The 26,082-nt window shown below is 52.3% G+C and overlaps 2 protein-coding genes across 2 annotated transcripts in view; one reads left to right on the top strand and one right to left on the bottom strand.

The window, feature by feature from the left end:
- TP53BP1 (tumor protein p53 binding protein 1) overlaps positions 1-6,077 on the bottom strand; it is a 90,241-nt gene extending 84,164 nt beyond the window's left edge. Inside the window, exon 1 of the mRNA XM_007467551.1 lies at positions 5,918-6,077. The gene's annotated coding sequence lies outside the window, so the exon portion shown is untranslated. The remainder of the gene's footprint in view (positions 1-5,917) is intronic.
- A 453-nt stretch (positions 6,078-6,530) lies between these two features.
- Positions 6,531-25,651, top strand: MAP1A (microtubule associated protein 1A). Its single transcript, XM_007467548.1, has 7 exons — positions 6,531-6,768; positions 7,727-7,828; positions 15,959-16,041; positions 16,322-16,462; positions 16,688-24,782; positions 24,939-25,159; positions 25,496-25,651. The coding sequence occupies exons 1-7, from the start codon at positions 6,531-6,533 to the stop codon at positions 25,649-25,651; spliced, it is 9,036 nt and encodes a 3,011-aa protein (XP_007467610.1).
- Positions 25,652-26,082: the final 431 nt, after the last annotated feature.

Raw genomic sequence — 26,082 nt, 5'->3', positions numbered from 1 at the left:
GTTTTATTTTTTATTATTATTATTATTATTTTTGGTTGTGCCACGCGGCTTGTGGGATCTCAGTTCCCTAATCAGGGACTGAACCCTGGCCATGGAAATGAAAGCCTGAAATCCTAACTACTAGGCCACCAGGGGACTCCCCACTGTGATTTTAATTTGCATTTCCTTAGGACTAATGATGTTAAACACTTTTTCATGTACTTATTGGTCATTTGTATATCATCTCTAGCGAAAATCCATTCAAATTGCTTGGCCACTTTATAATTGGGTTGTCTTTTTTTATTGATTTGTAGATTTTTAAAAATATATTCTGGGACAGGTTATTTATCAGATTGGTCATTTTGATTTAATTTTGTTTTATACTTATGTAAAACATTTACATGATTCCAATGTCAAATTTACAAAATAAGATAAAGTCTACCTTCCGTCCCTGGCTGCCTTACAATCTGTTTCTTCCTTCCTCCTATAGATAACTTTTGAAAAGTTTTTCATTTAACTTTGGAGTCACTATTTACTCTCTTTCTCTCTCACTCCCCATTTGGGAGGCAGGAAATCAGATTGGTTCTACCTTTAAAATACTGTGTGTCTAGCATCCCACCATCTCCACTGACATTGCTCTGATCTGAGCTACATATTGCTCACCAAGATTACTGCAAGTCCCCTGGCTGGTTTCCCACTGTATTATTTTTAACCAGGGCGTCTCAGACCCCCAGGTGTCAAAGTCCGGCGGGCACTTCATCCTCAGGGGTGATCAGAGTCCAGTACTGGACATCATGAGAGTGGTTTCCCACTTTAATCCTTACAACCTCTACAGTGTATTCTCAATACAGCAGCCAAAGTGATCCTGTAAAAATCTACATCAAACCATATCATTCCTCTGTTCAAATGCCTGCATATGTTCCCTAATTCACTCAGAGTAAAAACCAAAGTCCTAACAATGCCTACAAGGCCCTATGTAATCTGGCCTCTATTATCTCCAATCTTATCTCCTATTCCTCTTTCTTTCACTCCTCTGCTCCAGCCATGGTGGGCTCCAGCTATGCCTTGAATATACCAGGCATACCCCTACCTTAGGGACCTTGTACTGGCTATCCTCTCTGCCTACAAGACTCACTACCAGATACCCAAACAGCCAACCCCCTTACTTCCTTCAAGTCTGCTTAAGTCTCATCTTAATAAGGCTCACCCGGACCAGCCCCTTTAAAATTGCAATCTTTCCTGCCCCTTCACCATTCTTCCCCATCACCACAGCCTGCTCCAGCATTCTCAATCACCCTTACCATATTTTTTTTTCTTTTTTGCCACAGCACTAATCACTTTCTGACATACTATATACCTATTTATTATCTGTCTCCCCCACTAGAACATAAGCTCCACAAGAGCAGGGATCTTTGTGTTTTATTTGCTGGCACACAGTAAGTGCTCAATAAATATTACTGGATGAATGACTTAAAAAATGAATTCTAGGCATTGTTCTAAGCATATTTAAAAGATTATCCCACTTAATTATCAAAATAATCCTTAAGGTGGGGTGCTATTACTAATAATTTGACAGATGAAGCACAGAGAGGATGAGAACTTGCCTAAGTTCACACAGTTGGCAAGTGAGGAAGTCAGTTTTAGAGAGGCAGTTATTTGAGTTAGGCCATACTCCTCAAATTTTTTGTGAGATGAGATGGAACCTTATTCCACAAATAAAGTAAATCATAAAGGTAAATCCCTAGATGAGAATTAAGGGTAACAACACACTCAAGGAAAGAGATGCAGCCTGAACAGAAAGTTCAAGAATGGGGAATTCCCTGGTGGTGCAGTGGTTAAGAATCCGCCTGCCAATGCAGGGGACACAGGTTCAAGCCCTGGTCCAGGAAGATCCCACATGCCGTGGAGCAACTAAGCTCATGCGCCACAACTACTGAGCCCACGTGCCACAACTACTGAAGCTCATGTGCCTAGAGCCCGTGCTCAGCAACAAGAGAAGCCACCACAATGAGAAGCCCGTGCACTGCAGCGAAGAGTAGCCCCTGCTCGACACAACTAGAGAAAGCTGTGCACAGCAACGAAGACCCAACACAGTGAAAAATAAAAATAAAAAAATAAATTTATAAAAAAAGAATGGCTGAGGGAAAGGCAAATGGCTCAGATTGACTGAATGAAGGGGTTAATGCAAAGTACTTACAGGAGGTATCATTAGAAACGGAAGTTAGGACGTATGATGAAGGATCTTCAAGAAAGAACTGATGAGGACTTCCCTGGTGGTCCAGTGGGTAAGACTCTGTGCTCCCGGTGCAGGGGGCCTGGATTCAATCCCTGGTCAGGGAATTAGAGCCCGCATGCATGCCGCAACTGAGATCCCACGGGCCACAGCTGGAACCCGGTGCAGCCTAAATAAATAAATATTAGATAGAAAGAAAGAACTGATGAGAAGACAAAGTATCTGTGAGTTTGTAATATTGTAAAGGGAACAAAATTTCTGCAACCCAAGTATACCTTGAAGGAAAGTAACTGTATCATATATCTTGAAAAAAAAAGATGCCAAATTTAATTCATACACAGGCATGGCCTCCAAACTAAGTTTTACTTATAGATTCTCTGTACCACCATCCTCTTAACCATCACATGAAAATCCTTAGCGATCCCTACAGGAAGAGGCAGCTTTATTCAGACTAAAGGAAAAGGTGTTATCAGAGGCCACAGCCAAACTTTCATTTCAGATCCTAATGGAATGGAAAAGAGAATATAGTATCCATAAATGTTTCTTTCTCACATTTGGGAATCACTTTCTTAAAAAGAAGAGTGTGGAGAGTGAGGGAGGAAAAAGGGGAAGTTTCTTCATTGTCCTTTGCAATGCTCTGCACAAGGAGGGTAAACCCGGTGCCTTTGCTCTTCCCATTACTTAGGGAACAGATAATAATTAGGAAAATTATGCAACAAATGTTTATTGTGGGCTTCCTCTGTGTACTAGATAGAGTAATAAATGCATACTTCTTCCCCATCTCAAACTTTTTAGAGATTATTTTACTCAGTACCCCATTAGAGTTTATTTCACTCAGTGCCTTTACAGATAAACCAGCTATTCATGCTAAGAAGTGACCCTATGGTTGCTGGTATATATTATGATCATAGCATTTTCCCCAAAAGCCAAGGATAAGCTTCTGACACATCAATCATGTAATCCAACACACCTCTCTCTGTGTAAAGAATGCTTTATAGGCAGAACTGAGTACAGGATGGGAATGTGAGCTGCATACACCTCCTTTTGGATATTTTGGTTGATAAGACCATGCAATCCAGCAGAGCAGGCTGGAATTCTGCCAAATGAGCTCATATCCTCAGAAAAACTAATGACATTCATTGGGCTAGCAGGGAGGAGTCAGTATTTTTTCTTTATGAATTATCAGAGCTAGCTTAAGTCCTATGGAGACCCTAAGCATTGAAAGGATTATGGTACCTTCCTCTCCCACACATACATAATTCAGGATGAGTGTAATTAATTCCAATAAATTTCTGATTTTCTCATGAGGACAACTTCAATAATTGAAATACCAAAAATGAAATTATTTCCACAAAAAATTTAGAGATGCCCCTCCTACTTTGTTAAGCATGTATATGATTTACCTGTTGGGTATTTATCACCATATATTATGAACTGACAAAAGTCTGGGGGCTGAGAATCCCTTAAGTGGCTTAAACTTAGCCAAGGCTACCGTTACCTTTCAAACCATTTACGATCTGTAATATCTTCTGCCTTATGCCCACTCCAGTGCATACCCAAGGAAAGAGCCTGTAATACCATCTTCCTTTTAAACCCCCTCTAACTTCCTTTTTCAATGATGGATCCTTAGAGAACCCTTCCACGATTCAAGGGTCCTTCATCACAAATAGTTTGGAAAGCATTGGTTGTAACTGCTATATCTACCAATGCTGTAATGACAAGAGTGTGGAAGAGAATACAGAATAGGAGAGTTCCCAAAAGATCATACCTGGTCAGTTCAAGGGGTAAACAGGAAAATGAAATACTACAGTGGGCTCTATAACCAGCACACACTACTGCATGTGCCTCACAATCATGTATATCATAGGTTCTCAAATGGACGGGTCTTTGAATGCTCCTGCCACAGCAAACTATTCCTAAACACAAAATAGGGCTTCATATACTTCTCAATTCATGTATAAATGTATTTCTTTAAAGATTTTATTCAGCTTTCGATGCATTGTACGTATGTTGATCAGTGTTTTCTGTCTTCAGTTGTAAAATTCTGGAGCATAGATGCTAACACTCTACAGTTTTCTTTTAGTACTATCATAACCTGTATTTGCAGCTCTAATTATTATTTTTAAATTTTATTTATTTATTTTGGGGTGCATTGGGTCTTCATTGCTTCACACGGGCTTTCTCTAGTTGCGGCGAATGGGGGCTACTCCTTGTTGCGATGTGCAGGCTTCTCATTGCAGTGGCTATTCTTGTTGCGAAGCACAGGCTCTAGGCACACGGGCTTCAGTAGCTGTGGAACGCGGACTCAGTAGTTGTGGCTCGCGGGCTCTAGAGCGCAGGCTCAGTAGTTGTGGCGCATGGGCTTAGTTGCTCCGCGGCATGTGGGATCTTCCCGGACCAGGGCTCGAAGCCGTGTCCCCTGCATTGGCAGGCGGATTCTTAACCACTGCGCCACCAGGGAAGTCCCCTGCAGCTCTAATTATTTAAAAAGCCAATTCTAGCAGGGTCTGAGATCACAGGCCTGAATTTCTGCCCCTACCATCTGATCAGTGTGTGGTCCTTCCCTATACCATTCATATCTATTGTCTAACCTCTTTGTCAGACTTGATGAAAGCAGAGCCTATGGTTAACTGCTGCTGACCATTATACTGAGGCCCTGTGCTAGTTAAAGGCTTCATCTCTACAGTTGCTATGGTAACTATCCCCTTCCTCTCCCTACAACCTATTCTGGCTCTGCCTCCACGTAGCACTCTTTTCTGATTGCAAAAGAGGAGGCCTGCACATCTCTCTGTGCTCTTTGCCAGATTCAGATCTGCAAATTGTGGGGTGGAGGTGTAGCAGAGCATTGTCTCATGCGTCATATAGGGTGAGGCATCCCCACCGTCTTATGTTCTGCCAGTACTATTTCTCCCTCTCTGCTACAAAAAGGATTTTCAGGGCCCTGTCCATTTTTTAAAACTGAGATGTAATTGACATATTATGTTCATTTCAGGTAGGGCCATATCCAAATTGCAGAATGGATTGGATATTTTGCTAAATACATGTTCCATGATAGGAACCAGGACTGCTGTGAGGTACTCAAAATGCAGACACTGTCCAATCCTCCTCAGGGCCTCCAGAGGAGGCCTCCAGGGGTTCGCATGCAGCCTTGCTGAATCAAGTGCTGTGCTCCTTTCTTCCCGGTACATCCGGAAAGTATAAGGCAAATGGGACTCCAAAAAGTGCTGCCGGAGCCCTAGGGTGAAAGACAAGCTCTGTCTGATACATACACATACAGAATGATTCAGTATCCTGTGTAAAAGAAGACACTGGAGTGCAGAGTAGGTGGTGGAGACACACTGAGGAAAGGGGGAGGGTAGACTTACAGCACCACACCATTTTTACAAGGATGTTCCAGTCAGTCATAAAACAGTGCCAGCCTCCTCAGTCCTCTTTCATATCCCCTGGTTTTTCTTTTGTTTTGTTTTTAATTTTGGAAGGGCCAACCTCTTCACTGGTTCAAACACTGCCCCTTCTATTTGGAGAATTCCCTGGGGGAAGTAATACCATTGTCTCCCAAGGTTACCCAACTCACTGTGTCACATTACTTTCAGTTGGGTAGGTCTTTCCTGGGTTTTACTCAAACCCCCCTTGCTGCAGTCTGAGCCCATTGCACTCAGCAGAGATGGCGATGAGCCAACCACTATCTTTGGAATAACAACTCACCAGGGACTCAGGGCCGGAAGGTCATTCTGTCCCTCCAATACTGCACAGCCTTCCAGAGCACACCCAGGGCCTGAGGCAATGACGACAGAAACACCAAGGATGCAATGTAGGACCCTGGCAGGCAGTGACAGGAGGAAAAAAAAAAAAAAGCTCCATACAATGATAATACAGACACACCGACAAAGAACGATGCACCCAAACGAACTCAGAGTCAAGAGAGGGACAAGATGGCTCCCCTCAGTTCGGGCGAGGCTGCGGAATTGCCAGACAGCACTTATCCGGGAAATATCCTAACTAGAAGCTTCTTCTGGCGCCGAGGCAATAGACTCGCCCCTCCACCCGGCCCTCAGAGCCCCCATCCCTACTCAAGTCGGAGTGGGAGCTCCCTCTGGAAAACGAGTGGGGGCGAAAGGGGACAGCCACGCCCCCGCCCCCCCAGGCACAGCGAAACCGCAGAGCCAGAGCACGCGGCCCCAGCCCGGCCCCTGCGGCGCCAACGGTCCGCCCCCTGACAGGCAGCAGCCAATGAGCGGCTCCTGCCGCCGGCCTTTAAGAACCGCGCGCACTCTCCCTGCAGCGGATGCTGCCGGCCTAGCACTCCAACGGAGTTTCCATGGAGACCGAGGCTGGGCCCTGGCGGCCTTTCGACGTTGCCATGGAGACAAGTCCCGGGCTAGGGCTCCGAAGCCCCGGCTCTCTGCTGGCTCAGAACCCCGCGGAGCCGCTGTGCGAGGCCGGAGCCGCGGTGGCGGCGGCACGCTGGGACCTGCGGAAACACTCTTTGCTCATCGTGATCGGCGATATCGGTACAGAGAATCAGCTGAGGGCCGTTCGGGCCCACCTTGAGCAAGGTGAGCTTGCTGTCCTGGCTGCTCTTGGGACATCCTCCATCCCGTGCTTCTCTACCATGTGCATCCTCCATCCCTAGCGTGCACTTCCTGAGATCTGCGCACCCTGTTAATCTGATTCATCAGCCCCTGTCACCTGCATCTTCTGTGTCACGCGTTCATATCCTCCCAAGCTGCCAACATCTCACATCTCCATCCTTCCCGCACACCCCATGGCGTTCGCAGTCTCCCTGAGGCAGGCGGGAGTGTGGGGGAGGGGGGAGCTGGGCAGTGCCTGGGTGGAGGGCCCTCTGGTTACACCCCTCTCTCCCCCAGTGTCTTGGGCCAGAGGTTCTGAAAGTCGTCACCATCCCCTGGAGAGTCCATGTCCCTACCTTAGTTTCTTCCTTAGGGCGTCTGAACAGACACAGGGTGCGTTTTGAACGCCGCAGACAAATCTCAAATATCCCAGTACTAGCGGCCAACCTGAGAGAGTGACCTTCGTGGCCACAAGCTCCTCAGTCCTCCACTGCCTGTGGTGCAGTGCTGCGGAGCCACCTGCGGGTGGAAGCATGCCGCGGGGGAGTGGAGGCAAGGAGGGGACCACAGAAGGAGAGTGTAGAATCCTACTTACCTGTATGGGGAAGGCAGTCCCTAGTATCTGGGAATGGGCCCTTGGGTGTCACTTCTATCACAATTGGGCAACTGCGCAAGAAAATTCCTACATACAAACTCGTTAATGACCAAATGTAGCCTAAACCCTGCACTTCTCCCTCTGGCTCAGCAAAGCCCAAGAAAAGCACAGGATGGGAGCTAGACATAGGCACTAGCCACATTTCTTAAAGACATCAATGAGGCTGATCATGGCAGCCGTCCTTATCCCCTCCCTCTCCTTACCCCTTCTGTGAGCTTGGAAATGCTCCCACAAGTCCAATCCCTCTGACCTTATCTAGGTCCCTCTTTGTTTCTTTTTCTCTCACAGGGATTCTCTCCTGGAACATTGATTTATCATCCATTGACTTGAACCAACAATTGAGACTCTTCATTACCCGGCACCTAGCTCACTTCTCCTCAGAGGTCAAAGGTTAGGACCAGTGTCATTTGTCTCAGTCCTTTGGGTGAGGGCTGGTCACAGAAGAGCAGAAGTCCACTCTCCCTGGCAGAACTGGCCTTGTGGGAAGTTTGGGTCAGGGAGGAGGCAGGGACTTCTGAGGGGAAAATTGTAAAGCTCCTTAACTATCCCCACATACCCAGTACACTTCGCAAACAGATGGTATGATGGTGGAGGAAGCCTGGAGAACGTAATTTCTACTTGAGAAGAGGGTGGGTTATGGACAGCCACTGACGTGCAGTAAGGGAATGTGGTACCTCTTGAGTGATCAGTCATCTCCCAAGTAAAAATTCCTTTTTTTGGTTTGTTCCCCTTTCTGTATGCCCTGGCCTCCTTGCTTCCCTTTGCAGAGACCCTTGAACCTCCCACTCACCTTCCCAGATCCTTGCTTAGCAGTTTCCCTCAGGCTGCACAGCCTATCCTCCAGGTTTCAGGGTTTCTGCCTCCTCCTTTGGCTCAGTCAACAGATGTCCAGAGCAGAGCAGAAACCTTGTACCAAAGGCTGATGAGCACCATGAAATCCAGAGTGGAAGCAGGGTTTCCTGGATTTACTGCTGCAAGAACTAGTCATACTTTGAGGTTTGGCACTGAGATCAAAGTTCACAGGATGCAGCTTCCCATTCTGCTGTGTGGGAGAAATGGTCAGGAATTTGAGAAAATAATATTTTAGGAGTTATTATTCCATGACAATATCTGTGGGGAGACTGCAGAAAGCCCTACACCCCATTATAAAAGTGCTGGGCATCTGCTCATGTTATTGGTAAATGTTGACAAACCAATTCATACACCAGTGTCTTTACGGAATATAAATCCACCCAACTCAACAGTCACTGCCATCAAATGACTGAATTCGTATCTCATACAGATAATTCTCAATTATCCAGCATAATAGATAGTCACATCCCTTCTTTTCCTGCTCCTCCTGCTAACTGCCACATGGTTGGTCATTTCCCTGATCACCTGCTCCTCTGCTGCTCCTGGAGAGAGAAGACATGGTTAATATGACTACTGATCCATTATCTTAGGAATAAGTGCAGCATTTTTAAAATGTGAGTCTGGCATTTTTTTTTTTTTTTTTTTTTTTTTTTTTTTTTTTTTTTGGGCGGTACGGGGCCCTCTCACGGCTGTGGCCTCTCCCGTCGCGGAGCACAGGCTCCGGACGCGCAGGCTCAGCAGCCATGGCTCACAGGCCCAGCCGCTCCGCGGCATGTGGGATCTTCCCGGACCGGGGCACGAACCTGTGTCCCCTGCATCGGCAGGCGGACTCTCTACCACTGCGCCACCAGGGAAGCCCTGGCATCTTCTTGATGTGACTGGCTTCCTATGAAGGTAACCAGTCACTGTTTTGAGACTGCCTTCTGTTTAGTATTACTCATTTCATGGCTTCCTCCATTAGCTCTAATAATTTTAAAATCAACAGTTTTACCACTTTATTAATCCTAGGAGCTTTGGTGCAAGGCTGGATAAAGGGACGGCAGCATGAAATTAATGACTGAACTGAAGTTTGGGGAGTATCTGCTGATGTTATTAATTCACACTGAATTCTCCAACCTTGTCCTTTTGGACACGGATGTAAGAGTAGGATGCCTTCTGGAATGATGTAAGAATGAACAGAACTTAAACCAAAACACCTAGCCATTCTTCAGATTAAGATTTGGGGATGCTTGGGAAAACACTTACAGGGCGCTGCATAGTTACTCTCAGGGACCTCTCAGAAACAAGCACTGATATACCAGCACCTACTAGATCTTCTCAAGCAAAGAGTTTTACCATGGTGTCCTCAAGAGGCTTAGGGCCATTATACCCAAGATCAGGGCTTACTTTTGAGTTTTTTTAGGTTTGGACATTTTCATGGTGGCCTGTGTATGTCCCTGGAGAATAGTGGAGAATTTCCTGGAAAACCCCACAAGGCCCAAGACAGCCACAGCCCCACCCCTGCTGGCTCCTCTTTCAGCTGTCCCCGCAAACAACAGCCCAGAGCAGCTGCAGACACTTCCCCTCCCTTCAGCCTCCATTAGTGGGGAGGCAGAGGGAACCAGGCTGCTGGGATGGGCTCAGTGGAATATGCTAGTACCTTATGATTGAATCCTTTCTGCCCACCCCATAGGCCTCTCACCTCTCACCTCTCCTCAAGCCCTGGGCCAAAATGTTGAAAAGGAGGACAAAAATTTATCTTGCTATGATAGGGAGAGTGTAATCATTCCTGCCACTACCCCCTACACACACACACACAAACACACACACACACACACACACACACACACACACACACACACACACACAGAAAAGGAGGGGACCCTTTGATGGAGCGTCAATGGCCCAGCTCCTTCTAGTGGTCAAATGTGGTAAAGGCTTTCCGAGGTGAATTTGCACCACTTTTGTCTCCAGTGGTGACTTGGAGCCTTCCTTTCTAACTCCTGCAAAAAAATCTGGAGCTTCTAAGCATTTTAAAACAACCCCAGAAACGATTAGAACAGTGGGAAACTGAGCTTAAATAACACTCTAATACTACTTCTATAATTTATAATTCATGATGGATATTCTAGGACTAAAAAAACACAGGCTGAAGGACCAGTTTGGAAGCCTTCTGTCTGACTCTGCATCACCACTGATGCACTCACTCAGGAAGTGTTAGTTCCTTTACTTCTGCAAACATGAAGGCTATTCTGAATTAATACAACAGCTCATTGGCCCCTAGAACTGGGTTTTGCTTTGCTGTCAGAAATAGGAAAGAAGGGACGTGAAGAGTATTTTAAGTCCCTTCCTGCAGGCACCTCCCAGGCCCCTGGGTTTACCTGGGAGCTAAGTTACTCTAGAGTTGAGATTCTGGTTTAGGATTTCCCTGATCACCTAGGAGACCTCTCATAAATCTTCCACAAAAGGGAGACAGACTTCCAGTGGTATTTGTGCATTGCAGATTTAGGATTCTAGGAATGAAGGACTTTTTCATCTTTTATGTCATTCACTCCTCATAGCATTATTGGAGGATGGTACTAATATTACACTCATTTTATAATTCAGGAAGCAAGCTTTCAGAGGGCTTAAGTGGCTTGTTGAAAAGCATGATTAGTAAAATGGTAGAGAGGGGTCTCAAATCCAGGACTTGCCATCTCACTTTGTGTCTGAGCTCAGGCCTCCCTCTCATCTTTGGCGTCTCACCATTTCATTGCAGCAGAGCCAAGGAACACAGCGGGTGGAGGTGTGGTTGTGGTGAGTGGCTGTTCAGAGGGTGAAGGCTGAAGGAAAACTCCACTGTGAGTTGGAACCTTGCCCAGGGTGTGGCCCTTGGGGGTAACAGCTGAGAATAAGGGTGGGCTCTGCTTTGGGCTGAGAAATGTTATTTTGTTCTCAAGCTACATGTCTACTCAAGTTTCCCTCTTTGCACACTCCAGAAAGCTCCAGAAAGCAGGGAGGAGATGGAAGGTTTGAGGTGGGAGGAAATAAGAACCATGAAGTTGCAGAAAGGAGGTGTTTCCCCTTTGTGATGTTCAGAACTCAGCCTGGTTTGTGTTGTATATCTCTGTAGCTGGCCTCCTCTATCCAAGTGGGGCTGTTGCCATGTTGCTGCTTTGCATCCCCGGATCTCAGCAAGGATTCCTCCCCCTCTGGAGTCCCCCTCCCCCCCTTGCACTGGTGACTCAGCTCCTCCTCTCCTCTGGTGGCAGTTTAGGGGGGATGGGGATGCTGAGAGCAGAGACTATTTTGGCTTCTCTGACCTTCAAAAGCTGCTCTTGGCAGCCAGGGGCAAGGGTGGGGCTGGTGCTGGGCTAAGAGTGGGTGGATGTCATTGTGAGGAAGGCAGTAGGAATCGGCCAGGACTGGGGAGGGATGATGGAAGGGAAGAGGGCAGGGGGACATGAGCATTGCCCTGTTGGAACTGAGTGCTGGAGCTCTCCAGGTCCTCTCTTTGAGTCCTAGAGCACGTGTCACCAAATCTGAGACAGGGGTAGAGACTAAGGGAAACAGGGCCAATATTAGAAGGATTAAGATCCTATAAAATGGAGACATCAAAGAGACATAGCTAAGTGCAGAGACAAGGAGAACAGGGACCCAACACCCTACAAAGTCATTACAAGATCTTTTTAGTCCAAAGAGTACTTTCTGTGACATTTAATAATTGGCCTAGAGTAAGAAAATCTTGTACGCCTGAGGCCCTGGTGATTTTCCTTCATCCCTTTAACTATTTCACTGAAAGGCAGAAAGTGCCCTGAATCTTCAGAAAATGCCTCTTCATACCCAATGACCAAGAATCCCAAGTATCAGTGCCTGTGTGGTTGCTGTGCTGTGCTGCATTGGCACAGAATTGTATGCGGTCTTAGGGCCCCTGTTCCCCACCCCCGATGGGCTAGAGATGGACTAAGGACCATGCCTCCACTCCAGAATTTCAAACTACCCTCCAACCTAAAATGAGACTTATTTCTGCCCTCCCACCCCATTTCTACAGCTGTGGCTCAGAAGCCAGCAGAGCTCAGCGCAACTCCCTCCCTTCAGTCGTCCCCAGCCTTCTCAAGTAGTCCCCCCTCACTCCTACCCCATGCTCTCAGGCCCCCAGCCTCTTTGTCTCCTGCTCCTCCAGGGATTGAAGGTCACTCCCTGAGTCTGAGGGGAGAGGCAGCAGATGGTTTCGGAGAGAAGGGGGAGGGCCCAAGCAGCCCATACCTCCTACATCCCTCCAGTGTGTAGCACAGGGCTGTGGTCTTTTGGCTGATGCTAAAAGAATATTTCTTAACTAAGCGGGGTTGGGGGAGAAAGGCCCTGTGGGCCATTGGAGACCACCCTGGCTCTGAGCTGCTAGACAACTCCTCAGGTCCCAGCCAAGCAGAAGCACCAGATCACTGACATTGTGAAGGCAAAGAAACAGTTAAGTCTCCAGTGCCTCGTCATGGACCAGCCCCTCTTCCCCGCCCTGGCGCCGCCCTAACCATCAAGCGCCCCCCCCCCACCCCGCACTCCCACCCCTAGTGCCGCAGACTCGTCCCCGAAGCTGCCGGCTGAGGCCGGAGCCACAGCCTCGATGAGGGTCTCTCTCCCACACCCCAGGGTAAGAACCGAACCGAACCAAAGGGCTTGGCGTGGGGCACGGGGGATGCTGTGATAGGGAGGTGGGATGCGGGTAATGGGAAGGGAGTTGATACCTCATCTGGTGTGTCTGGAACTAGCCCAGCGGGGGTGGGCAGGGTGGGGGAACAGAGAGAGGAGATGAACTGGCTGTGGGGCCAGCCTGGACCCAGAACCAGGCGGAGGCCAATGGGGCCAGGACCGTGACAGGCCACCTCGCGGGCTGAGCTGGGCTGAGCTGAGCTGGGAGCCAGCCGCCTAGGGGCAGCCGCAGAGGGTGGTGTCACTGGCTCTGCCCCGAGGCCTGGGGCTCTGGTGGCATTTGGGGGCTCTGTCTTTGGTGGGGGCAGAAGAATCTGAGGGAAAGGCGGATGTTATGGGAAGGCACCTGATGGGAGGGTCTCTGGGTGTCAGCTGCTAGATTGCTCAGCTGCTCTTATGCTGGGGGGTGAACGGGACTGCGAGTTTTTGCCAAGTATGGGAAGGTGGGGACACTATGGAAAAGAAGGAAGGAAAGGGTCATTAAGACGTGGCATGCGCCTCCTCACAGACCAACCTATTTGCAGCGTGCTCCCCACACCCATTCCCTGCGACGAGCTTGAAACTTGGGCCGCGAGCCTCCCTTTCTGGCTCCCTCTGGGGATGGAGAGGCCGCTCCGGAGATTGAGAGCACTCCCTCCCCAGCAGCTGCCCCGCATTCCCCGTCCTGTCAACCCCACAGGTTCCCAGTCACGGCCTCCCACCCCACCTCATCTCTGCTTCCCTTCCCAAGATGGGGGCTCTGAACAGAGAAGCCAGTTCCTTCTCCCTCTCTGCGTCCCCCCCTCCCCGCCCCCCGTGTAGAGGCAGCCAAGAAAATGACTTGTCATGCTGGTGGGGGGGGGGTGGGGGCGGAGCTGGAGCCTGAGCTCAGCGCGCACACTCACACTCGCTCACACACTGCGGCAGACTGCAGCTGCCCGGGCGCCCCCCCCTCCCCGGCCGCCTCCCTGCGGAGACACCTGCCCTCCCGCCCGCTCAGCCTCAGCACCCGCAGCCCACCCCCCCAGCCCCATCTCTGGCAAAGGGACGGGCCCCTGCCTCACCAGGTGTCCTCTCCGAAGAAGGAGGGAAGACAAGCCAATTGCCTTCAATGGGATTGCGGGCGGTGGGGGGGTTGTAGGAGAGAAACAGGGCTTTCCCCCAGGCCTGAAAAGGAGGAGCACAAGGTGTAAACCATGTAGTTGCCAGTCACAACCGGAGAGCACATGGGTGAGGGGCAGGGTGTTGTGCCAAGGCAAGTACTGGGATCAGAGAGGTCTATGGTTATAAGCCCATCTAGGGGACTGCAGGGAATGGTAGACTGGGGAAGGCGGGTAGTAGATAGAAAGCAAATCCATCCGTACCCCAGATCTTGCTCTTTTTTGGCCCTCCTAGTTCAAATGTGTGACCTTGTGTGTTCGTGGTGTGTGTGGCGGGTGGGTGTGGGGGGAGAGGAACTGCCCTTCTAAGCTAAACTGCTTAGAGCTAGCCTAGGGCCGGCCGCTCCCCGAACCATGGTGTATCCCTCATCTCTCACCTGCCCAAGCCCTGCCCGTGCGTGTCTCTGAGGTGCTTCTCATCCTCCGAACCGACCTCAAAGTGTCCCTCAACCCCCAAGTTAATAGAAAAGAACGCTTGAACTCCTCATGGGCCCCACCTACCCTGTGCGGGGCTTGGTCTTCTGACACCATCCCTAGTTCATTTCCCCCGCAGCTGCCAACTGCATCCCAGTGCTGCCAGATCTGCCCGATCCTGGCACCATCGCTCTTCCACTTAACAAAGGCCCTGGCCCCAGGGTCCTCTTGTCTGAGCCCCAGAAAGAGGAGAGAGCGCTGGGTCACAGAAGAGGGTCTGGGGGACAGGTTATGTGTCCTCCCACCAATATCCTCCAGACAGCCCACTCCCCAGACCATCTGTTCAACTCCGTGTTTGTAAGGTAAATCCACTGTGTGCTGCAGTTGGTAAGGGCAGGAACGGGATGGCAGCATCCTTCTTCAGGATCTCCTGTCTAACCTGGCACTTTTTTTCTTTGCTGCATTTCTTGGTGTTTCATGTGAGCCTGGATAAGGGAAATAGAGAGGGGATTTGATGGCGTATTATGTTCCTCCATAGCCTGGGGAATACTCTGAACCTCTCCTGCCTTATCTGTTTCTTGTTTGTGAATCCCAGACTCCCCCTCTCCATGACAGAAGGCCCACAGGAGCGGTGCAAGGATGAGAGGAGAAACTGTTTGAAAGGGATGGGTTGTGGGGAGTGAACCAGGTCTTTCTGGAGCCTGGGGACATGAAGGTGAGGTGGGAAGGGGAGCTGTGAAACCTTTGGTGGTGGAAACAGTATGATTGTGTGCATGTTTGTGAGTGCAGGCTCGGCCTCTGAGGAACCAGAGCACAGAATAAGAGGTCCTATTTCTCCTCTGCATTGTAACCAACCCCCAAGGGTTTAGAGAGCATAGACTTCTCTGAGTCTTTTGGAATGGGACTTCTGGCCTTGGGTGGGGGTTTGAAAGGAGGATGAGGAGTCTGTACTCACTGCACAGAAGCACCCATCTCCTTATTTCCAGGCACTCTGGCAAGAAAGCCCAGGGCAGAGGCAAGCTAGTGAGGACAGAGCTGAGTGAGGACCATCCTCCGAGAGGCCCTCCCTTCAACTGAGCCCCCTGCTGTCCCCAGGCAGCACCAGGAGCTTAGTGCTCTAGAGGGACAGACAGGGACAAAAGGTTCTTGTCTCCAGGGCAGTCTGAGGCGGGAGTTCCAGGCAGAGGGGGTGGCAGATGAAGGGAGGGAGAAGACAGCCATTGTGGGAGAGGGGAGGAGGAAACCCTGAAAGGGAAGGGCTGCAGGAGCCAGTCCCTAGACCTTACTCAGCAGTAGCCAGAGTGGCAGGATCTCAGGATAAGCAGGCTTCTCTTTCCCCTAAGCTCCATTTTCTGACAGCGCATTCTTTCCTCTCCTGCCCTACACAATGCCTCTCCATTTTAGTCTATACCCACTTCCTTCAGTACAAATTCCTGCATCTCTCCCTCAGGCCAGAGGACCCTCTGCCACCAGAGTGAGATCCTAGAGACCATCGTCCTGGTAAACCCCAGTGCCGACAGCATCAGCTCCGAGGTAAGGCCGGGGCCTGTGCTTTGCCACGAGGGCCTCTACCGAAAGTGCCGTAACCCACCCTTGCCAGTGCTACTGCTGTAAGGCCAGGAATTCCCAGACTTGGCTTTGAGCCATCCTCTCTCTGCCATGTAAGCTGCCTCACAATCCCAGCCCCATCCTGGAGGTGCTGTGGGGCTACCAGTGGGGAGCGTGTCCTTGCAGAACTGAGGGGGACCAGGAACATTCTGTGCCCTTCCCGGGGCTTCCTCTCTCTGTGACCAGTCCTCTCCTTCCACTCTAGGTTCACCACCTCCTTAGCAGCCCATCAGCTCACAAACTGCTGATCTTGAGTGGGCAAAGTTTAGAGCCTGGGGGAGACCTCATCCTACAGAGTGGCACCTACTCCTATCAAAACTTTGCCCAGGTCCTTCAAAACCCAGAGGTAAGTTCTATGTCTGAGTGTCTAGGAGGAACAGAACATGGGGTAGGACTAGAGCTGCAGGGAGGGATCCAAGGAAGGGAAAATCCCACATTCCTTGACCACCAGGGTTGCTGGCAGAATGGTAGGAGATCACCTCAGAGAGAGATGGAGATTAGCAGATTGAGTCTGAGTTGGCTTGCAATAACCCCAATGACCTGATCAGCCTTCTGTCTCCCCTTCATCTAGATTGCCCAGTTGCTCAGCAATAGAGACCCTGGGATCCAGGCTTTCCTCACTGTGTCCTGCTTAGGGGAGGGTGATTGGAGCCACCTGGGACTATCCAGTTCCCAAGAGACCCTGCACCTCCGGCTAAACCCTGAGCCCATGCTGCCCACCATGGATGGCGTGGCTGAGTTCTCCGAGTACGTCTCTGAGACCGTGGATGTGCCATCCCCCTTTGACCTGCTGGAGCCCCCCACCTCAGGGGGCTTCCTCAAGCTCTCCAAGCCATGCTGCTACATCTTCCCTGGCGGCCGCGGGGACTCTGCCCTCTTTGCCGTTAATGGTTTCAACATCCTGGTGGATGGTGGCTCTGATCGCAAGTCCTGCTTCTGGAAGCTGGTGCGGCACCTGGACCGCATTGACTCCGTGCTGCTCACACACATCGGGGCAGACAACCTGCCAGGCATCAACGGACTCCTGCAGCGCAAAGTGGCAGAACTGGAGGAGGAGCAGTCCCAGGGCTCTAGCAGCTACAGTGACTGGGTGAAGAACCTCATCTCCCCCGAGCTTGGAGTCGTCTTCTTCAACGTGCCCGATAAGCTGCGGCTGCCTGATGCCTCGCGGAAGGCCAAGCGCAGCATTGAGGAGGCCTGCCTCACTCTGCAGCACTTAAACCGCCTAGGCATCCAGGCCGAGCCCCTCTACCGTGTGGTCAGCAACACCATCGAGCCGCTGACCCTCTTCCACAAGATGGGTGTGGGCCGCCTGGACATGTACGTCCTCAACCCTGTCAAGGATAGCAAGGAGATGCAGTTCCTCATGCAAAAGTGGGCAGGCAACAGTAAAGCTAAGACAGGCATTGTGCTGGCTAATGGGAAGGAGGCTGAGATCTCGGTGCCCTACCTGACCTCCATCACTGCTCTGGTGGTCTGGCTACCAGCCAACCCCACTGAGAAGATTGTGCGCGTGCTTTTTCCAGGGAATGCTCCCCAGAACAAGATCTTGGAGGGCCTGGAAAAGCTTCGACACCTGGACTTCCTGCGCTACCCCGTGGCCACGCAGAAGGAGCTGGCCACTGGGGCTGTGCCTGCCAACCTCAAACCCAGCAAAATCAAACAGCGGGCTGATAGCAAGGAGAGCCTCAAGGCCACAACCAAGACAGCCGTGGGCAAGCTGGCCAAACGGGAGGAGGTGGCCGAAGAGGGAGCCAAGGAGGCCCGCTCAGAACTGGCCAAGGAGTTAGCCAAGGCAGAGAAGAAGGTAAAGGAGTCATCTGAGAAGCCCCCAGAGAAGCCTGCCAAGCCTGAGAGGGTGAGGACAGAGTCGAGTGAGGCACTGAAGGCAGAGAAGCGAAAGCTGATCAAAGACAAGGTGGGGAAGAAGCACCTGAAAGAAAAGATATCAAAGCTGGAAGAGAAAAAAGACAAAGAGAAGAAAGAGATCAAGAAGGAGAGGAAGGAGCTCAAGAAGGATGAAGGAAGGAAGGAGGAAAAGAGGAAAGATACCAAACCTGAGGTCAAAAAGATTTCCAAGCCAGACCTGAAGCCCTTTACCCCTGAGGTACGTAAGACCCTCTGCAAAGCCAAGGCCCCCGGCAGAGTCAAGATGGAGAAGAGCCGGGCTGCCCGTGGGGAGAAGGAGCTGTCCTCTGAGCCCCGGACACCGCCAGCCCAAAAGGGGGCTGCACCATTCCCAACAAGGGAGCTGGCTTTGTCTTCACCAGAGGATCTCACACAGGACTTCGAGGAGTTGAAGCGTGAGGAGACGGGGTTGCTGGCTGAACAAAGGGACACAGGACTAGGAGAGAAACCACTCCCGCCAGACACTGCAGAGGAGGGACTCCCAAGCACAGCGGCCCCGGGGGCACCACCCTCTGTCCCAGGGCTGGAACCAGAAGAGCCTGTGATAAAGGAGAAAGAGGCTGTCCCAGACGTCCCTGAGGAACAAGGCAGCAAGGACAGAGGCCCAGACACTGGGGCTGAAACAGAGAAAGAGAGAGCCCCCTGGGAGGATAAAAAGGCAAAGGAATCAGAGGGGCTCCCTGAAAGAACAGAAGCCAGAGAGGAAAGTGAACCTGAGGTAAAGGAGGATGTGATAGAGAAGGCCGAGTTAGAGGAAATGGAGGAGCTGCACCCTTCAGACGAGGAGGAAGAGGAAGAGACAAAGGCTGAGGGTTTTTACCAAAAACATATGCAAGAAGCCTTGCAGGTAACGCCAAGGGGCAGGGAGGCTCTCGGGGGCCAGGAACTAGGACTCCAAGGCAAGGCCCCAGAGAAGGAGACCTCGTCATTCCTAAGTAGCCTGGCCACCCCTGCAGGAGCCACTGAGCACGTCTCTTACATCCAGGACGAGACAATCCCTGGCTACTCAGAGACCGAGCAGACTATCTCAGATGAGGAGATCCATGATGAGCCGGAGGAGCGTGCAGCTCCACCTAGATTTCCTACAGGTACCTATGACCTCCCTGGGCCTGAAGGTCCTTGCCCCTTTGAGGCTAGCCAGCCTGCAGACATTGCTGTTCCCACCACCCCCAGCAAAGGCTATGGAGCACCGGAGTCGGAACTCACCTACCCCCCCAACATGGTGGCCGCCCCTCTGGCTGAAGAGGAGCATGTGTCCTCGGCCACCTCAATCACTGAGTGTGACAAGCTTTCTTCCTTTGCCACATCCGTGGCTGAGGACCAGTCCGTGGCTTCACTCACAGCTCCCCAGACAGAGGAGACAGGTAAGAGCTCCCTGCTGCTTGACACGGTCACAAGCATCCCCTCCTCCCACACAGAAGCCACTCAGGGCCTGGACTACGTGCCATCAGCTGGTACCATCTCACCCACCTCCTCACTGGAAGAAGACAAAGGTTTCAAATCACCACCCTGTGAGGAGTTCCCCGTGACTGGGGAGTCAGAGAAGAGAGGAGAGATTGTACGGAGAGGCTTGTCTGGAGAGAGAGCCGTGGAAGAGGAAGAGGAAGAGGAGGAGACCGCAAACGTACAGATGTCCGAGAAACTTGACGGTCAGTATGAACCCCTGATGTTTGCTGCCCCTGGCCACACCCTACATCCCGGGGAACCAGCCGTTGGAGAAGCGGAGGAGCGCTGCCTCAGCCCAGATGACAGCACAGTGAAGATGGCCTCTCCCCCACCATCTGGCCCACCCAGTGCCACCCACACGCCCTTTCATCAGTCCCCAGTGGAAGAAAAGTCTGAGCCCCAAGACTTTCAGGAAGCAGACTCCTGGGGAGATACTAAGCGTACACCAGGTGTGGGCAAGGAAGATGCTGCAGAAGGGACAGTCAAGCCGGGGCCTGAAGAGGGCACACCAGAGGAGGAGGGAAAGTTGCCTCCTCCCAGGAGCCCCCAGGCCCAGGAAGCACCCATCAGCATTGTTGGAGGACATGCAGGCTGTACCGTCCAACTGCTGCCAGAAGAGGACAAAGCAATAGTCTTTGAGACTGTGGAGGCGGGAGAGCCCACAGGGCCAATTCTGGAAACAGAAGCCCTCCCCAGAGATTTGAGAACATCACACCAAGAACTTGGTGAACCTCAGAAAGATGAAGTGCTCCGGTTTCCTGACCGAGGCCTCTCCCCGGAAGAGGTGGAGTCCCCCTCTGTCCTCAGCGTGGTCTCCCCAGACACTGCCAACCAAGAAGACATCCCTAGGTCTCCCTGTGGCCTGACAGAGCAGCACCTACACAAAGATCTTTGGCCACAGGTATCTCCAGAAGACACCCGGTCGCTTTCTCTCTCAGAAGAGAGTCCCAGCAAGGAGACCTCTCTGGATATCTCTTCTAAGCAGCTGTCTCCAGAAAGCCTTGGCACCCTCCAGTTTGGGGAACTAACCCTTGGAAAGGAAGAAAAAGGGCCTCTGATGCAGACTAAGGACACCTCTCACCGCCTAGCCCCTGTGTCTATTCCAGAAGCCCATGCAGCCACAGTGTCACCTCCCACAGATGGGACCAGTGGATACGCTGCACAAGCAGACGTCACAGATGACAGCCCTGATGGAAAATTACCTGCCAGTTCCTTCTCTCACTATACACTGTTGGGAGATGGGAAGAAGTCACCTGGAATGATCACAAGCCCTGGTGAACACATTCTGACACCTGATAGCTCCCTCACCAAGAGTCCTGAGTCCTTGCCAAGCCCTGCCATGGAGGATATTGCCATGGAGTGGGAAGGTAAAGTTTCAGAGTTGAAAGATGGACCCCCAGAGCAGGAGAAGGGACCTGAGCCAAAGGATGAAGTCCTACAGCAGAAGGACAAAAGTCTGGAGCAGAAGGATACTGTCACAGAGCAGAAGGGTACAGCCATCTATCGCAAAGATGAGGTTCTGGAAGAAAAGGACAAGGCTGTGGAACAGCAGGATAAGGCTTTGGAACAAAAAGGCAGAGACTTAGATCATAGGGACACAGCCCTGGAACAAAAGGACAAGGCCCTGGAAGGAAAAGACAAAGACTTAGAACCTAAAGACAGAGACTTAGAACCAAAAGACAAGACCTTGGAACAGGAGGACAAGGTCCCAGGAGAGAAAGATGAAATCTTAGAACAAAAAGTCAGAGAGTCTGAACATAAAGACAAGGTTCCAGAGGACAAGGTCCCTGAACTGAAGGGCAAGGCCTTAGAACAGAAAAATGAAGCCCCTGAGCAGGACAAGGCCCCAGAACCGAAGGACAAGGCCTTGGAAAAGAAGGACCAGGCTTTAGAACAAAAATACTTGGTCCTAGAACAGAAGGGTGAAGCTCTGGAACAAAACATTTGTCCAAAGGCTGTTGAACAAAAAGACAAGATTCTGGAAGAGAAGGACAAAACTCAGGAGCAGGAGAGTCCTGTGCAGGAGGATAAAACCATGACGCCAAAGGAGAAGATCCTAGAGGAAAAATCTCCAGAAAAAGTCAAGGCTATGGGACAGAAGGAAGAAGCTCTGCTGGAGAAGACCAAAGCTCTGGGGCTGGAAGAGAGCCCAGTGCAGGAGGACAAGGCCCGGGAGCAGGACGAGAAGTACTGGAAGGAGCAGGATGTGGTCCAGAAGTGGCAAGAAACATCTCCAGCCAGAGGAGAGCCAGCTGGAGAACAGAAGGAGCCTGCCCGGACATGGGAGGACACATCTCCTGAGCAGGAGGACAGGTACTGGAGGGGCAGAGAGGATGTGGTCCTGGAACAGGACACATACTGGAGGGAGCTGAGCTGTGAGCAGAAGGTCTGGTTCCCTCATGAGCTGGGTGGCCATGGGGCCCGGCCACGGTTCACAGAAGAGCGGGAGAGCACTTTCCTCGATGAGGGGCCGGATGATGAGCAGGAAGTGCCCCCCTTGGAGCCTACACCCAAGAGTCCTTGGGCCTCAGACTTTAAGGGCTTCCAGGAGCCCTCACCACAGAAGGAGCTGGAGGTGGAGCGCTGGCTTGCTGAGTCACCAGTTGGGCTGCCACCAGAGGAAGAGGACAAGCTGACTCGCTCCCCTTTTGAGATCATCTCTCCTCCGGCCTCCTCACCTGAGATGGTTGGACAGAGGGTTCCGCTGGCCACAGGACAAGAGAGCCCTATCCCAGATCCTAAGCCCATGCCACCCATGAGGAATGAGCCCACCACCCCCTCATGGCTGGCTGACATCCCACCATGGGTACCCAAGGACAGACCCCTGCCCCCTGCACCCCTGTCCCCAGCTCCAGCTCCCCCAACACCTGCCCCACAGCCACTCACTCCTGCGCCCTTCTCTTGGGACACAGCCGACTATGACAGTGTGGTGGCTGCAGTGCAGGAGGGGGCAGCTGAGTTGGAAGGCGGGCCGTACTCCCCCCTAGGGAAGGACTACCGCAAGGCTGAAGGGGAAAGGGAAGAAGAAGGTGGGGCTGGGGTTCCTGACAGCAGCCCCCTCAGGTCAAAGGTCCTAGAGGCCAGCGAGAGCCATGCCTCTAAGGAGCCCGAGCAGACCGAGCCAGAGCAGAGAGAGCCCACACCCTATCCTGATGAGCGAAGCTTCCAGTACGCAGACATCTATGAGCAGATGATGCTCACTGGGCTGGGCCCTGCATGCCCCACTAGAGAGCCTCCACTTGGAGCAGCTGGGGATTGGACCCCACACATCTCAACTAAGGAGGAGGCTGCTGGCCGATTCACATCTGCAGAGAAGGAGCTTTCGTCTCCTGTCTCACCCCATCACCTCCAATTCGACATGCCAACCTTCAGCTATGCAGCTCTGGTGGGACCCACCGTACCCCCCAAGCAGGAGCCTGAGCCAGGGCCAAGCGTGGATCCTAGCCTCACCCCACCTGCAATACCCCCCCGTGCTCCTATCCCCCAGAGCAAAGGCCCAAGCCCCCCACTTAATGGTAACATCCTGAGCCATAGCCCAGATAGGAGAACCCCATCCCCCAAGGAACCAGGCCGTGGTCACTGGGATGACAGCACGAGTGACTTGGAGCTGGAGAAGGGGGCTCGGGAGCAGCCTGAGAAAGAGGCCCAGTCCCCAAGTCCCCCGCAACCCATGCCTGCAGGCCCCTCCACCCTGTGGCCTGAAAGTGAGGCACATACCAGCCCTTCCTTGGACTCGCACCTGGGTCCTGCCCGACCAAGCCTGGACTTCCCTGCATCAGCCTTTGGCTTCTCCTCATTGCAGCCAGCTCCTCCACAGCTGCCCTCTCCAGCGGAACCCCGCTCGGCACCCTGTGGGTCCCTTGCCTTCTCTGGTGACCGAGCTTTGGCTCTGGCTCCAGGGCCCCCCACCAGAGCCCGGCATGATGAGTACCTAGAAGTAACCAAGGCCCCCAGCCTGGACTCTTCACTGCCCCAGCTCCCATCACCCAGCTCTCCTGGGGCCCCTCTCTCCAGTCTTCCGCGACCTGCCTCACCAGCCCTATCTGAAGGCTCCTCTTCTGAGGCCACCACACCTGTGATTTCGAGTGTGGCTGAGCACTTCCCTCCCGGCCTGGAGGCTGCAGAACAAGGGTCTGTAGAGCTGGTCCCAGGAATGGAACCAGCTGCCCATGGCCTCTGGGACCTCACTTCTCTGAGCCCAGCACCTCCAGCTTCACTGGACCTGGCCCCAGCTCTAGCTCCAAGCCTGCCTGGAGACATGGATGAGGGTACCCTGCCCTGCCGCCTGGAGTGCTCAGGGGCAGCCACCAAGAAGCCAAGCCCCTTACAGGGCCCCTCCAGGGATAGTGCCACCAATGGCCCAACTGAAACCAGCCCCAAGCCCCCAGGCCCTGCCCCAGCTGAGGCTGAGAAAGGAAAGGCTGAGGCCTGTCCCACCTGGGAACGTGGGGCCTGGCCTGAGGGAGCCGAGAGGAGCTCCAGGCCTGACACGCTGCTCTCCCCTGAGCAGCCACTGTGCCCTGGAGGGGCCTCTGGAGACCAACCTAGAAGTGTCTCCCCTGAGATGGAGGCTGGGCCCCAGGGATGTGCTGCTGAGCCCCGGCCGCATCGTGGGGAGCTCTCCCCATCCTTCCTGAACCCACCTCTCCCTCAATCCACGGATGACAGTGACCTCTTAACTGAGGAAGCTCGGCTGGTAGGGAGAGGGGGGCGGCGTCGGGTGGGGGCTGCAGGGGCCACAGGCGGCCCCTGCCCCGTGGCAGATGAGACACCCCCAACGTCAGTCAGCGACTCGGGCTCCTCGCAGTCAGATTCTGACGTTCCACCAGAAACTGAGGAGTGTCCATCCATCACAGCTGAGGCAGCCCTCGACTCAGATGAAGATGGGGACTTCCTGCCTGTGGACAAAGCTGGTGGGTTTAGTGGGACTCACCATCCCAGGCCTGGCCATGACCCACCCCCTATCCCCCAGCCAGACCCTCGCCCATCCCCTCCCCGCCCTGACGTGTGCATGGCTGACCCCGAGGGGCTCAGCTCAGAGTCTGGAAGGGTAGAGAGGCTACGGGAGAAGGAGAAGACACAGGGGAGAGTCGGCCGCAGGGCCACAGGCAGGGCCAAGCCAGCGTCTCCTGCCCAGCGTCTGGATCTTCGGGGAAAACGCTCACCCACCCCTGGTAAAGGGACTGCAGATCGAGCATCCCGGGTGCCACCCCGACCACGTAGCACTCCAAGCCAGGTCACCCCAGCAGAGGAAAAGGATGGACACAGCCCCATGTCCAAAGGCCTAATCAATGGACTCAAGGCAGGATCAAGTAAGTATAACATGGAAAGTGGGAGAGATTGTGGTTTGGGGCTGGATGTGGCTGGTCAAGGGCTCCAGTGGAAGAGAGGGAGGGTGGGAGGGAAGAAGAAGGTTGCCAAAAGAGTTCTACTTTCCCTCTACAATGACTCCTGTGTTGTCTCTACAGCGGCCTTGGGTTCCAAGGGCAGCTCTGGCCCCCCTGTATATGTGGATCTTGCCTATATCCCGAATCATTGCAGTGGCAAGACTGCTGACCTTGACTTCTTCCGACGAGTGCGTGCATCCTACTATGTGGTCAGTGGGAATGACCCTGCCAATGGTGAGCCGAGCCGGGCTGTGCTGGACGCCCTGCTGGAGGGCAAGGCCCAGTGGGGGGAGAATCTTCAGGTGAGTGGCAAGAAGCACCAAGGAGGTAGTCTGGTCAAACTTTACTCAGAGGCAGCAATGGAACACAGTCTCTATTTATAAAAGGACTGAGAGGCACTTCCCTGGCAGTCCAGTGGTTAAGACTCTGCGCTTGCACTGCAGGGGGCACAGGTTCGATCCCTGGTCGGGGAACTGACATCCTGCATGTCGTGCAGCGCGGCCAAAAAAATAAATAAAACATAATAAAATAAAAGGACTGAGTTCTTTCTACGGGAGTGGGACTACATCCTGGACCATCAGGTGCCCCATCCCCCGACTTCACATCCTCACCTCAGGCATGTCTTGTCTCCCACCTAGGTAACTCTGATCCCTACTCACGACACGGAGGTGACTCGTGAGTGGTACCAGCAGACTCATGAGCAGCAGCAACAACTGAACGTTCTGGTCCTGGCGAGCAGCAGCACCGTGGTCATGCAGGATGAGTCCTTCCCAGCCTGCAAGATTGAGTTCTGAAAGAACCACTCTCCCTTCCCCAAGGATCTGCTCCCACAACCCCCTTAGAGAATGGCTACTGCTGAGTCCTTTGGGGTTGAGGGACATGGGAGTTGAGGGGGGCGAGGGGGACAGGATGTCTTGTGGGAACTTAGGCTGGGCTAAATGGGAGGGGTTGTGCCTCCCCTTCATCCATGCCTGAAAGGAGTCTCAAAACCAAAGGTAACAGGATTAGGATAGGGGGAGGGTGCAAAATTAGAATACAAGGTCATCTGGTGCCTGAGAACCCTGGAGTGACACCCTCTCTTAGCACTGCCTAATGCTGGTGTTGGGTGGGGAGTGAGGATGGATCTCAGAGAGCAACCTCCTCCCTCATGGAGGGAGATCATATCCCCAACCCCAAGGACGTCTTTATCTTAATCTATGTATTTAGCATCCCAAGGAAGGATTTC

The sequence above is a fragment of the Lipotes vexillifer genome, unplaced genomic scaffold, assembly GCF_000442215.2.
Source record: "Lipotes vexillifer unplaced genomic scaffold, Lipotes_vexillifer_v1.1 scaffold722, whole genome shotgun sequence".
Classification (NCBI taxonomy): Eukaryota; Metazoa; Chordata; class Mammalia; order Artiodactyla; family Lipotidae; genus Lipotes; species Lipotes vexillifer.
Note: the sequence above shows the minus strand (reverse complement) of the source record. Positions and strands in the feature narration are given on the sequence as shown.

Bases quoted from the DNA above. Each gene is read 5' to 3' on its own strand.
- MAP1A (XM_007467548.1), top strand. From the start codon at position 6,531: ATGGAGACCGAGGCTGGGCCCTGGCGGCCTTTCGACGTTGCCATGGAG. The intron at 6,769-7,726 runs GTGAGCTTGCTG...TTTCTCTCACAG, and splicing joins TCGGGCCCACCTTGAGCAAG to GGATTCTCTCCTGGAACATT. The intron at 24,783-24,938 runs GTAAGTATAACA...TTGTCTCTACAG, and splicing joins TGGACTCAAGGCAGGATCAA to CGGCCTTGGGTTCCAAGGGC.